The sequence below is a fragment of the Mirounga angustirostris genome, unplaced genomic scaffold, assembly GCF_029215605.1.
Source record: "Mirounga angustirostris isolate CCGP_5_RB_7025 unplaced genomic scaffold, mMirAng1.0.hap1 SCAF_5, whole genome shotgun sequence".
Taxonomy (NCBI): Eukaryota; Metazoa; Chordata; class Mammalia; order Carnivora; family Phocidae; genus Mirounga; species Mirounga angustirostris.
Window position 1 is genome coordinate 75,923,249 of NW_026991713.1, and position 14,686 is coordinate 75,937,934.

General features: G+C 42.3%; 1 protein-coding gene across 18 annotated transcripts in view; it reads left to right on the forward strand.

Annotated features, from left to right (window-relative positions):
* The first annotated feature begins 249 nt into the window (after positions 1 to 249).
* CAPRIN2 (caprin family member 2) overlaps positions 250 to 14,686 on the forward strand; it is a 47,164-nt gene continuing 32,727 nt past the window's right edge. For 14 of the 18 annotated variants that reach the window (XM_064591444.1, XM_064591433.1, XM_064591445.1 and 11 more), the window contains exons 1-3: positions 309 to 442; positions 1,579 to 1,844; positions 3,799 to 3,861. In XM_064591444.1, coding sequence (XP_064447514.1) covers positions 1,593 to 1,844; positions 3,799 to 3,861 — 315 coding nt within the window. In that variant the 5' untranslated portion in view covers positions 309 to 442; positions 1,579 to 1,592. The other 4 variants (XM_064591446.1, XM_064591435.1, XM_064591434.1 and 1 more) reach the window with 4 other exon arrangements.

The following is a 14,686-nucleotide window of genomic DNA, read 5'->3' on the forward strand; positions in this document are numbered from 1 at the left end:
GGGCCCACCTGGGGCCCCGCAATCGGCGCCATCGCGGGGAGAACGCGCCCTCTCGCGACCGATTTCCCGTCGCAGCCCGGCCTGGAACAAACGCCCTCCGGGGCCGAGACCGCGGTGCGGCGGCAGAGGGGACTGGGGCACCGGAAGGAGGCGGTGCCGGGGCGGCCCGAGGCTGCGCGTGCGGGCGGGTGGGGGCGGGGGGCGCCCATATAAGCCCCGCGCGGCGGAAAGGGCGGGCCTGGGCGAGAGCGGCTTAGTCGGCGGAGTGCCGGGCGCCGCAGACGCCGCCTGCGAGCACAGGGAGGGGAGAGGGAGGCGGCGGGGGGAGGAGACGCAAGTGCGGGGTGGCGCCAGTCCCCCTCCGCAGCTCTCCTGGCTCCCGCCGGCTTTCGAAGGCGGGCCCGGGCTGCGGCAGCGGCAGCGGCCTCGGCGGCCTGCGGAGGTGAAGCCGAGCTGCGGCGGCCTGGGTCGGCGCGGCGTGGGGAGGCTGCCCACCCGATGAGGGTGGGCAGGGCTGGGTGGCCGCGGCGGCGGCGAGGTGGAAGGGCGGCCCGGCATCCTCGGGGCGGGGCGGTCGAGGGCAGGTGGCCTGTGCGTTTTCTTCCAGGTCGGCCTCCCCAGGGGCACCTGCAGAAGGGGCCCCAGCCTGGTGCCTTGGCGTCCGGAAGGCTTGTGGGAGGGGCGCGGGTCGGTGCCCTCGGGGCGCTGAAGTGGCCGCCCCGTGGAGGCGACTCTCGCGCTGGCCCTGCGGGGGCTGAGGATCAGCGCTGGCCTGCGTGGGGCCTGTTATGCCCTTGCTTCGGGGGTGCTCCGTAAGGTGATGCGCGGGGGGTAAGGGGGTGCGAGGACCACCTTCCAGGGCGGTGTCGGGCTCGCGAAGATGAGCCTTTAAACTGGTGTGGTGTGAATGGTTACGGTTTAGTCTAAACGGAACAGAAAACCAACTCGGGGCGCATGCAAGTACCTCGCTACAAATGTCCAGTAGTGACGGACTTGCCTTGTAGGCCCCAGACCAAGCGAAGGGAAGTTAGGGGTCTTGTTCAAGAAGCTACTCTTTACTTAGTGAATGAGGCTCTAAAAGAATTTGGTGTTCGGGATTTTCTCTTAAATGGCGTTGTTTATGATTGGGTTTGGGGCTAGTGGTGAGGGATAATGTAGAGAGGTTTGAAAGGCTGCCTTAAGATCCTAATGGGGAGAGCTTATTTTTTTGTGTGTCATCATTTGACCATAGAAATTATTCAGAATGTGGATTGCCCTTAGGAGAAGAGAGGAGCTCTGAAGCCATTGCTTGATTAGCAGTTCTCCCTCTGTGGAAAGTTGAATTTCTGGAAACATCCCCCGTATTGTAGATTTTGCCTACGTAAAGGCGCTAGTGCTTGGTACTAATCACCTTAAAAGTAGTGAAATGGAAGCACAGTACCTAAAGCATAGCTGGGTTTTGAGCTCACTTCTGTGGAAGAGAATTTTGAGGGAGTAGGTCTAGACTTCTCAAGGAAGTTAAAGCTTCCGTGTATTCCTCTACTCTGAATTTACTTTTATATCCGACTCTTTTTTTTTTTTTTTTTTTCCTTCCTTCAGCTTCATCTGTTTCAATGGTGCAACTCTCTTCATCTCCTTTTGGTTACCAGTCACCTTCAGGCCGTTCAGAGGAGGGAAGAGAGGGGAATATGAAGTCAGCCAAGCCCCAAGTGAACCACAATCAGCATGGGGAAAGCCAGCGGGCCATGAGCCCCTTGCAGTCTACTCTCAGTTCTGCTGCCTCTCCTTCCCAAGCATATGAGACATACATTGATAATGGACTCATATGCCTTAAACACAAAATTAGAAACATCGAGAAAAAGAAGGTAACTTTCTCCCCCTCCCATCCCTGTATATGGACCATCTTTAATTAAAGGGTCCCTTTAATTAAAGGGACATTTTTACTTTTCTGTCAGGGCTCATAGGTATTCTTTCCTAAAAGATGTAACCTTGGGATTTAGCTGGCTGGAAACATATGAGCAGGTTAAATATTAGGTATATTAAACATTTTCTGTTTGATATTTCAGCATAACTAAATACAAATATTCTTCATAGTAAAATTATTACGTATGCTACTGTTGAAATACTTGAAGAGGTAGCAAGCTCAGGTCAGATTAATTCCTTGAGTGTAGTATCAGTGTTTCCTGATTTTTTTTTAGCTTGTTTTCCTTGTGACTTTCTGCAGCAGTGTTGCAGTATAGCTCCTGCGGTCTTTGGAAGCTTCAGTGATGATAGAGCCAGGAAACGCTTTAGCACCGATTTTTGTGTTGCTAGGTGATCGTTTAAGACTGGCAGGTGAAAGCATTGTGGAAAGCCTTATGAAGAGACGCCTTATAATCAGCCTAACGTTACAGTAAATGCTGATGTAAAGCTCCTACTCATTGCTCATTTCCTGAGTCATGTAGCCTGTGAAACAGTAGTGCATGTTGCTTTGTTGTGTCAGGATTCTCTTGCCTGTGACAGTGAGGTGAGTGAGTGACTGTCTGGACCTGGGAACTCCTGCATATTTTTATTCTATGACCTAGTTAAACCTTAGGGAAGTTGCTTTTAATGGAGGAGTGTGAAGAGATGGAGTCTAGTTGACTCTGTGTTGTCGCCCCGCCCACCCAGGTAGTGAAGATAGTGAAGAAAGGCCAGTTATTAGTAGCTTCTCTGTGGCCCTAGCTCTCACCAGTTGTCTTTTGTTGTCTTTTGAATGCATGCAGTTAGGCAGTTGATCACAAGTGTGATAAGGTGAGTGTGCCTGGGTCAGCACAAATTTCCTGCCACTATGGGAAACTAGTAAAAAGCAGGATTCATTCAAAGCAGGATCTGTTGATGGAGACTAATGTCTTCCTCCCCAGGCAGAGGAACTACATGAATACATGTATTTATACTCTCTAGCTTAACTATAGTACTTCTTTAATTTTGAATACTTAATCTGATCAGTACCAATGCTTTTGTTTCAAGCTTCTGGGAAAGCACTTTAAAGCTATAAAGCCAATATGGGAGGAGCCTAAATACTGCTTTTAGAATACCATAGTGGGTCATGTCATTACGGGGACAATAAATGCAAATTGTCATGTATTTACTGAAATATCAAATTTAATGTGAAAAAACCTTTAAGTATTAATGCTAGAGAAAATACCTTATACCTTTTACATTTCTATACTTCCATTAAGAAGTTTGCTATTGGACAAATGCCACATAATTCAACAGGTAACTAATAGTTTAAGCATGAGGTTGGAGCAGGATTTCTCAGCCTAAATGCTACTGACATTTTGTGCCAGATAATTCTTTGTTGGTTGGGGGAAGGGCTATCCTCTGCACTGTAGGATGATTAGCAGCATCCCTGGCTTCTATGCACAAGATGCCAGTAGCACTCTTCACCACCTTCCCATCCTCCCAAGTAGTGACAACCAAAAATAATCTCTAGACATTGCCATAGATCCCTGAGGGTCAGAATTGCCCCTGGTTGAGCACCACTGGGTTAAGGGCATATGATTGACTAGTTAAGTCCCTATGTGTTAAGTAGTCTGATAATAAATAGAGGCCATGAAGAGAAAAGAGTTTTATTACTGCTTAACTTCGTTCTAATACCAGACTAATGTTGATTGTAATATTTTTTTCCCTGACTGGACCTTAACCTACAGTTGCTGCTTGCCTTATAGTAAACTGGTATTCTTACAGATTAATAGCTTACTTCAAGAACTTTGTTTTCATAAGAGGCACTCTGTTACTTAGTTTATTTCTTCAGAATTTTATATCAGACTATAGTAGATACAAGTTTCTCTTTTGTAGCTCAAACTGGAAGACTACAAGGATCGCCTGAAAAATGGGGAGCAACTTAATCCAGACCAGTTGGTAAGTGGTTTATGATCCTTTGGTCACACTTGCTGTTTTTTTTTTTTTTTTCTTAATAAAACTCTAGATGGGTTTGATGAGACCAAAGATTTGATAAGACCAATGAAGAAAATCCACTGGATTTTTCAAAAGACTGTCGTCTTCACCTATGAGATCTTACAGATTTCTTTTGCTCTAGCAGATGGTATGGATGGGGTGTGGGTTGTTACATTTAAGAGTGAAAATGTAGACCATCGCCAAGAGTTAACATATGGATTTAAATTAAACTTTCGCTAGGGTGGACTGAAGAAGAAGTTGGAGGGAAGACTAGCTTTCCACTGCTCACTGATTTATTCTAAACTGGTCATCTTTCTGCTCTAAAATGTCAAAGTATTTATTCTAGCTTGCCTAGGTTTTCCCCTTTTGCTTCCCCTTAATCCCTTTTGTGTTTTCTCCCTACCATTCTTTCCTAGATTGCCATGTTACCTCTCAGGAGGCATGTTTATCTGGCCTTTTTCTTTTTTAAACCTTACAATAAAAGAGTATTTGCAACTTTTAAAAATACTGTCTATGGTATACCTGGTAACTAAGTTTTATCTAATGTGGTGAAAGAGTTTTTGCAATATGGAAATAAAAGTGCTTTATTGATGTTTGCCTGATCACATGTCTTGGCTAAGAAGGGACAAAATTAAGTTATTTGGTCTAGTCTGTAGATCTGTTGTCTTTATCTTTTTTAACTAAGATTTTTAGTTGTGATTCACAGATACTGGCATTCAAGGTCCTTTCCCTTGCCATATTGACTCCTCTTCACTGACCTAGAATTTTTGTGATGTAGTAAATTATAATTTTGCTGAGGCACAGATTTGAATTGTGTGAGCTCTGAGAATGATGTGCTCACATAGCTGGTGAGAGGACTTAGCTGGACATCCAGCATTTCAACATAGCTTTGTTTTCAAGTAGTCATGGGTATGTTCAATAATTTTTAAGGTGATAATACTCTTCTTTGTGTAAATACCCTTGAAAGAAGTGTTCTGTTATAGTAGTATGTGATTTTTGGGAAATAGGGGGTTAGGGGTGGGGAAGTTGGTGGTTCTCATGGTAGCTGTCTAGGAAATAAATGTCTAGGACAAGCTATATTTCTGACTTCCAGCCAGGCAGACTCTAATCTCAGTCTTTCATTACTGTCTTCATAACTCTTATTTCTATAGTATTCACTTCGTTTTTTTTTTTTATAGTACTTTTTTTTTTTTTTTTAAAGATTTTTATTTGTCAGAGAGAGAGAGGGAGCGGGCATTCACAAGCAGGGGGAGTGGCAGGCAGAGGGAGAAGCAGACTCTCCACTGAGCAGGGAGCCTGATGTGGGACTTGATCCTAGGACTGTGGGATCATGACCTGAGCTGAAGGCAGACGTTCAACCGACTGAGCCACCCAGGCGTCCCTATAGTATTCACTTTGAATTCTTGAGTTAAATGCTGACAACTGCCAAATTTACATTGACAATAGATAAGTCCTCAAAACCTTAGGTTCCTATGTTCAATTGCCTATTCGACATCTCCTGACTTCACTGTGCCCCCCAAAACCTGTTCCTCCTCTAATCTTGGTGATGTCAGTTAATGGCTGGAGGAGTTAGAAGGATGGAGTTGGCCAAAAACCTTGGAGAATTTCTCATCTTTCTTCTGATACCACACATCTAGCCCATTAGCAAGGTCAGTTCTACCTTCAAGGTAAATCTGGAAACTGGCCCTTTCTCAAATTCCGCTTCTGCCATCCTGGTCCAAGACGCATCATCTTTCATCTACATTACTGTAATAGCTTCCTCACAGGTTTTTCTACTTCTCTTTTCTCCAAGCCTGTTCTTGACATGGTAGCTTCAGTAATCCTGTTCAGATGCAAGTCAGTTGGACATTCCTCTGTTAAGTCTCCATTGGTTCCCATCATGGTGGCAAAATGTCCTTACTGTGGCTGACAAAGTCCTATAAAAGATGCTCCCTATTTCCTTGCACATCTTTATTACATTTCCTGCGCTTCCATCCCTTGCTAACTTTGTTCCAGCTACACTGGCCTTCTTGCTGTTCCTCACACAAGCCAGGCACGCTTCAGCTTTGCACATGCTGTTTCTAGTGCCTGGGATGCTTTTTCCCCAGGTGTCTAAATGGCTCAGTTTTCAACCTCCTTCAGCTTTTTATTTTGAAGGTCATCTCGGTAAGGCTTTGTCCTGACAACGCTGTACCTCCATTCCCCCATTCAAACTCCTTAGCCCTTTGCCTTGCTTTCATTTCTTTTTTTTTTTTTTTTTAAAGATTTCATTTATTTATTTGAGAGAGAAAACGAGCTCTTGAGTAGGGGGGAGGGTAGAGGGAAAGGGAGAGAGACTCTCAAGCCGGCTCTGCATGCACTTGAGTTCAGAGCTTACTCAGGACTCCATCCCATGACCCTGAGATTATGACCTGACTCAAAATCAAGAGTCAGATGCTTAACCGACTGGGCCACCCAGGCGCCCTGCCTTGCTTCTCTGACCAGCTGTAAAGTTTATTTTGTTACTCTTTCTCTTAAAATGTCAGTTCCATTAAAGTGGAGATTCTGTCTGTTGCTGTTTTCCTAGTACTTAGGATAGTTTAGAGCATGTAGTAGACATGTAAAATATTTATTACATATAGATTTACTAAATATGAAGTGAATGTTACATGTTTTTAAATACAATTAAGCATATAGTTTGTGGTACTTTTGAGAATAATCTCATACAAGCAATGTATATTTGAGGTAGAAATTTAGAAAATGCAGATAAATGGGAAGAAAAAGTCTATAATCCGACCCCTCAGAACCATCATCAGTAGTGTAGTATTTAATTAAAAAACTCTTTTTTGTTTGTGAGTAAAGCGATAGAAGTTTATTAAGTGAAGATACAGAAAGCTCTCAAAGAGTGGGAGGGGTCCTGACAGGGTTGCGAACTTGGGCCTTTAGGGTAGGTCTTTTGTAGAAAGCTAATGGGGGAACTTAGGGAACCTAAATCCTTTTAACATCTCTATTGATAACACCTTGAATGGCTTACTTCCTTTTTAGGGGCTGATTATTCTTTGTTGGTCACAGGTGATTATCATAAAGACACCCACCCCACATGACCACACCTAGGGCAGGGTGGTCCGATTTGTCCCCTTATCTCTGGTTTCCCCACACCTCTACATTTTTGGGGATTTCTGTGAGCCTGATCACATAGCCCCCTATCTGTCTCTCCCTGCCTAGCCCCGCCTGTCCCTTACTCATTCCTCCCTCTGGAATAGTAACCCTAACTGCTGTTAGGGAATGGGATGATGAGCCCTCTGGCTGCTTCCTGCTGAAATGGGGCAGTGGGCTGTGTAGCAGTTAGAATCTCTCCAGGGGTTGGTCCAGGGGCTTATGGTATGGCGCCAGGGGGTCATGATGGGCAGCAAACGGTACACGCATCAGCACATGCAAAAGGATGAACGCAAAGTATTAGGCCCCAAATTATGGTCCTGTGCCTTAGATAAGATCCCCAATTAACCAATTTTGTCAAATAAATTAGTGGCTATCTTGATCTTATTTAATTGATCACAGATGTCATTTATTAACTAAGTTTATTTTTTAAAGTTGGTAATTCACATAGTTCAGAAATTAGGAGATATTTTATTACTGTTTTTTAAAGATTTTGAGAGAGTGCACGCAAGCATGAGCAGTGGGGAAGGGCAGAGGGAGAGGGAGAAGCAGGCTTCCCGCTGAGCCGGGAGCCCGATGAAGGGCTGATCCCAGGACCCTGAGATTACGACCAGAGCTGAAGGCAGATGCCTGACTGAGCCACCCTGGTGCCTCAGAAATTAGGAGATATTTTATTTTTTATTTTTATTTTTTAAAAAGATTATTTATTTATTTATTTGACAGAGAGAGAGAGCGAGAACAAGAGCACAAGTAGGGGGAGTAGGAGAGGGAGAAGCAGGCTTCCCGCCTAGCAGGGAGCCCAATATGGGGCTCGATCCCAGGATTCTGAGATCATGACCTGAGCCGAAGGCAGATGCTTAACGACTGAGCCACCCAGGCGCCCCAGGAAATATTTTAAAAGACAGTTTTTTGGGGGGCACCTGGGTGGCTCGAGTCATTAAGCATTTGCCTTCGGCTCAGGTCATGATCACGGGGTCCTGGGATCGAGCCCCGCATCGGGCTCCCTGCTCAGCGGGAAGCCTGCTCTCCCTCTCCCATTCCCCCTGCTTGTATTCTCTCTTGCTGTGTCTCTCTGCCAAATAAAGAAAATCTTAAAAAAAAAAAAAGTTTTGGGCGCCTGGGTGGCTCAGTTGGTTAAGCGACTGCCTTCGGCTCAGGTCATGATCCTGGAGTCCCTGGATCGGGTCCCGCATCGGGCTCCCTGCTCGACGGGGTGCCTGCTTCTCCCTCTGACCCTCCCCCCTCTCATGTGCTCTCTCTCATTCTCTCTGTCTCAAATAAATAAATAAAATCTTAAAAAAAAAAAAAAGTTTTTCTTTTCACCCTGTCCTTCCTCTGTTCACTTATCTTACAAAGTACAGTAGTCCCCTCCGTCTGTGGTTTTGCTTTCCCTGGTTTCAATTAACCTGTGGTCAGCCTAGGTCTGGAAGTAGAAGATCCTCTACCATTCCCTGTGCTTGTGCTCTGTTTCTTTCTCTCTGTCAAATAAATCTTTAAAAAAAAAAAAAAAGGGTCAATAGTAGCCTAACACTTTCAGAGTGCCTACGGCCTTCAGCTCACTTCATCTCATCATGCAGGCATTTCATCAGCTCACATCATCATAAGAAGGGTGACTGCGGTACAGTGAGATATTTTGCAAGACCACATTCATAAAACCTTCATTACGGTATATTGTTATAATTGTTACATTTTACTGTCAATCTTTTTACTGTGCCTAATTTATAAATTAAACTTCATCGTAGGGATGTGTGTATAGGGAAGGAAAAAACAGTATTATTATACGGTTCAATACTATCTGGTTTCAGGCATTTCCTGGAGTCTTGGAACACATTCCCGGTGGATAAGGGGGAACTACTGGAATGATCGCTAGTAGGTTCTTAGGTATCTGTCCAGAGTATCTTTAAGTCTCTATAAGCAAGCAAATACTCTTCCCTGCCTTCTCTTCCTCCATTTTCTATACAGTTTAGCTTAGCTATAGATATATTTGGGGCCTTTATTCTTGTCCCTTCCTTTTTTTAATTTTTAAACTATTTTTTTTTACTTTAAGATTTTATTATTTGACAGAGACAGCAAGAGAGGAACACAGTAGAGGGAGAAGCAGGCTCCCCACTGAGCAGGGAGACCAATGCGTGGCTTAATCCCAGGACCCTGAGATCATGACCTGAGCTAAAGGCAGACGCTTAAGGACTGAGCCACCCAGGCGCCCCTCTTTTTTTTTTTTCTTTTTTGAAATTGATTAGCTTTTTTTTCTTTTGGAGTCAACTTCTCAAAACTTTGAAAATCACTTGATTTCATCCAGTTTAAAAATTTATTTGCATAGATTGAGGCAAAGTAATTTTTGGTAAAAGTTTTTTATTTCTAATTTTGTGTGGTTCTGTATTTTCACTTTTAATTAGCTAGTTTTTTTTTTTTAAGCTAGGTTCTTGGTTTATTTTAGTTTTTCTCTTCTACTGCTTTTATCTTTCTGCTTTCCTTTGGTTTATTTGCTTCATTTTCTAAATTTGAATTGAGTGCTTAGTTCATTTGTTTCCTTTTTCCCTCGTTGGTATGCATTTAAGGATGTGAATTTTCCTTCAAGCACTGCTTTAGCTATAAATTGGATACTGTATTTTCAATATTGTAGGCTAGAAATTTTGTAATTTCAGTTTGTATTTCTTCTTTAACCCTATATATATATATATTTTTAAATTTATTTATTTTTTTTTTTTAAAGATTTTATTTATTTATTTGACAGAGAAAGACACAGCGAGAGAGGGAACACAAACGGGGAGTGGGAGAGGGAGAAGCAGACTCCCTGCCGAGCAGGGAGCCCGATGCGGGTCTCGATCCAGGGACTCCAGGATCATGACCTGAGCCGAAGGCAGTCGCTTAACCAACTGAGCCACCCAGGCACCCAACCCAATATATATTTTTAATATTGTAAATAAAGCTTTCTGTGATCGGCATGGCTATTATAACCTCTTTTTAGTAACTTTGAGGTAACTTGTCAAGACTAAGCTAAAGACTGACTAAAGATTTCATTAAGATTTTTAGCATAAACCTAGAGTTTTCCTTTGAAACAGTGAGAAGTTTGTCTTTTTTTTTTTTAATTAAGATTTTATTTATTTGACAGAGACAGCGAGAGAGGGAATACAAGCAGGGGGACTGGGAGAGGGAGAAGCAGGCTCCCTGCTGAGCAGGGAGGCTGATGCGGGGCTCTATCCCAGGACCCTGGGATCATGCACGACCTGAGCCCAAGGCAGGTGCTTAACGACTGAGCCACCCAGGTGCCCCATGAGAAGTTTCTTTTTAAGATTTTATTTAAGACAGTGTGCATGTGCGCATGAGTTGGGGGGGAGCAGAAGCAGACTCCCTGCTGAGCAAGGAGCCCCATGTGGGATTCAGTCCCAGGACCGTGGGATCATGAGCTGAAGGCAGCAACTTAACTGACTGAGCCACCCAGGTACCTCATTGAGAGGATTGTCTTAATGAGGTTTTTTAGAGTCCCACTTATAACTTCAGTATCTGTTTTGGTTCAGCTCTGGATTTGAAATGGAGAAGTGAGATTCAAGTGAGTGCTTGAGCAAGTGGCAAGGGGCACTTTCAGTTTCCTTGAAGTTTTTATTTTTAAAGAATTAGGATTTGGTATCCATCTCTAGTTGCTAAATTCTGACCCTATGTTATATTTAATGCATAATGCAAAACTCATTAAATAATATGGAATCTTTTGTGCTTTGTAGTCCCACAGCAGTTGGCCTAGTCAAGGCACACCACCCAAATGTTACGTAGGCTTTTCCTAATTAATATCCTTGTCTTGAGACCTTCCTTTTCAGTTCACCAGTCCTACTCCCGCTAGTGTTCTTTTTTTTTTGAAACCAAAATCTCAGTATATAATTCTGTTTAAAATTTTTAAAATTCTGGTCAGAATCTTTAGCATATTTGAGGCTGTAATCATGTTCTGAACTGCATTTTATTATTTCAACAATAATACATTAAGTATTTACGCTGGGAGGTTCGGTGCTTAATGTAAGGGTTATAACCTAAGGGGCAAATGTGATCCTTGTCCTCATGGATAATAGTGTGGTGGGAAATAAGTAAATACAAATGTGATGGATGTTAGGGAAAAGTACAGAGTGATGATGGATTATAATGAGGAATCTAACCTAGTTTGGAGAATTGAGGACAGCTTCCTTGAGAAAGAAGTGCTTTAGTTAAGACTTCAAAAAATGAATAGGACTTAGCAAGTTAAAATGGGAAAGGAGGAAGAAGAGCAGGCTAGGCTAGGCAGATGCTAGACTGTGTTAAGGGCCTGAGTAGGAAAAGAATGTTTTTAAAAGAGTCCTTCTAGGAAACTGGAAAGAAAGCCAGTATGGATAGAGTAATGTAGTTAGAGGGGGAAAGCCACAAAAACATCTTTGTTTGCCATTTAAAGACTTTGTGCTTTTTCTTAAGGTTATCAGAAGTGATACAGATAGGTTTTAAGCAGAGCATGACTATAGATTTATAATGAAAGAAAATCACTTTGTAGGGTGAGTAATGGTTTGGAGATGTTAAGTGTTGATGTAAGGAGACAAGATAAGTGTTGGCTATAGTCTAGGTTAGTGGTTATAGGTGCCTTGCTGGTACCAAGTTAGCAGCAGAGGGGTTTGAGTAAAGTAGCTGGATTTGAGAGGTAGAATTAACATAGCTTGGTGACAGGATGTAGAGGGAAGAGCTAAGAATGGTTTCCAGGTTTCTGGCTTGAAACTTGGATGGATGGCAAAACCATTTATTGGGCCTGAAAACACTGGGGGAGAATAAGGTTTTGGGAGGATAGGATAAAGAGCTCAATTTTGGACCATTTCAATGTGCCTGTGAAACATAAGGGGTGATATGTAGTAAGTATTTTAAGATACAGGTCTGGAGTACAGAGAAGTTTATAGTCTACAGATACCTCATCTCTGGATGGCTGCTAATTGAAACCATGAGAAAAGATGAGACTATCTTGGGTGAGAATATAGAAAGGAGAAAAGCCTAGGAATTTTGATATTTGATGTTTGAACTTTTGATATTTGATGTTTGAATAATAAAGACTAAAAATACCGTGAACTTAGGGTCAGGCATCATTTTGAATGATTTATAAGTATGAAATCATTTGAATTGCCCAACATCTCTCTGATATAGGTCCTATTTATTTCATAAATGTTAAAAACTGAGGTGAAAGGTTAATGGAAAAATTTTACTGGTAAACTAACAGCTGGAGAAATGGGAGAAGAATGGAAGTTCGTGTTATTAAAAACAAAGATGTTTGTAGAGCCAGAGGATGGCTTCATCTTGAAGTCTTCTGAGAAGTAAACCAAAAGGAGAGCTATAAAAGATCCATGGGTTTGAAAGATGGTATTGACATTGCTGATTTCAGCCAGGATAGTTATGGTGGAATGGTGGAAACGGAATCCAGGTTGATAAGGGCTGAAGAGGAAATGGAGACTGTGTAGACATTTTTGAAATTTTTCTGAGACTGGAAGGAGGTGGTTGCCAAAAAGGGATTTTTTGTTTTTCTAATTTAGGCGGGGGGTGGGGGGAACCTGAACTTTTTAAATGCTGGTTTAAGCATTGACAGAGAGGGAGAAACTCAAGATTTTTAAATGGGAATCAGAGTTAAAATTTCTTTTGAAAGCATAATTGAAAAGGATCCAGGGCACAGGTAGAAGAAGGATATCTCCTCTAAACAAAGGGAGGAAGAAAGGCTGGATCCACATTGGATAATGGGAAGTTGAGGTAGTAGTTCCCATTTGATGCTGCTTTTCTTGAATCAAAGTTAATACCATTTGGGGGTAAATATGGGAGGGGGGTTATTCCCTTCTGGTTTACATACCTCTGAGGGCTGTATACTATGATTGTATTGTCTGCAATCTTGGTTCTATAGTCGGAAAGCCTCTTTACCTTTTTTTTTTTTTAAGATTTTATTTATTTGACAGAGACAGCAAGAGAGGGAACACAAGCAGGGGGAGTGGGAGAAGGAGAAGCAGGCCTCCCGCTTAGCGGAGAGCCCGATGTAGGGCTTGATCCCAGGACCCTGGGATCATGACCTGAGCTGAAGGCAGATGCTCAACGACTGAGCCACCCAGGTGCCCCAAAGAAATAAAATCTTAAGAAAAGATTTAGTATTACCAGACTATTTTTAAAACAGCTTTTTGAAGTATCATGTACATAAAATTAACCCATTTTAAGTGTATGTCAATGATTTATAGCAAAAATTTGTAGAGTTAAGCAATTTCCAGGACAATCCAGTTTTCAAACATTTCTGTAACCCTCCAAGTTCCTTTTTGTGTTCTCATTTGCTTTCTAGCTCTATAAGTTTGTCTTTTAGGATATTTCATATAAGATAGTCTTTCCCATGTGGCTTCTTTGACCTAGCATTATGTTTTTGAGGTTCACCCTTGGTATAGCATGTATCAGTAATTCATTTCCTTTTATTGCTGACGAGCATTCCTTTGAATGGTTATACCACATTATGTTTATCCATTTACCAGTTGCTGGATGTTTGGATTGTTTTTATTTGGGGCTATAATGAATAATGTTGCTATAGAAATTTGCATGTAAGTCTATGTGGACATACGTTTTCATTACTTTTGGGTAGATAACTAGAAGAATACTATATTACTTCAATTATGAAGACTTTAGTTTTTTTAATTATGAAGACTTTAAAATATATCTATGTGGTTAGACAATTTTCCCATCTTCTGTTTCATATTATTCTTCCATATAGAATTAAAGTCCCATTAAAAAATCTACACTTAAAAAAAAAATCTACACTTTTTCTTTTCTTTTTTTTTTTTTTTTTAAAGATTTTATTTATTTGCCAGGGAGAGTGAGAGAGCACAGCAGGGGGAGCAGGCAGAGGGAGAGGGAGAAGCAGGCTTCCCGCTGAGCAGGGACTCGATCCCAGGATACTGGGATCATGACCTGAGCTGAAGGCAGAGTCTTGACTGACTGAGCCACCCAGGTGTCCCTGCACTTTTTCTAATTACCAACTTTTTTCACCAGTGAAATCCTTTTGTTGTTGTTGTTGATCTATGAAATACTAAAAAAAACTCCATTAAATTTACAGTATTTCTCTTTTTTTTCTTTTTTTAAAAAGATTTTATTTATTTATTTGACAGAGAGAGACACAGTGAGAGAGGGAACACAAGCAGGGGGAGTGGGAGAGGGAGAAGCAGGCCTCCTGCTGAGCAAGGGAGCCTGATGCGGAGCTCGATCCCAGAACCCTGGGATCATGACCTGAGCCCAAAGGCAGGCGCTTAATGACTGAGCCACTCAGGCGCCCCATATTTACAGTATTTCTTTACAATACTTAATTTTGCCTGTTAAGGTAATTATTGACAAATCTTTTCTATCATAGAATAAATTTTTTTCTTGAAAGACTATTTGAGAGAGGGAGAGTGCCTGCATGTGGGGAGGGGTAGAGGGAATCAGTAAGCTAAGCAGATTCCCTGCTGAGCATGGAGCCCAACATGGGGCTTAATCCCATGATCCATGAGATTACGACCTGAGCCAAAACCGAGAGTTGGATGCTCAGCTGACTGAGCCACCCAGGCACCAGAGATTTCTTGAAGTTGCTTATTCATCTGTGTGATCCTCACTGTGCTTCTTGTGTACTGTATTTGAGTAGTGAATGAATATTGACAGAGGAATTCTGTTGGCTTATTGCTCTTAA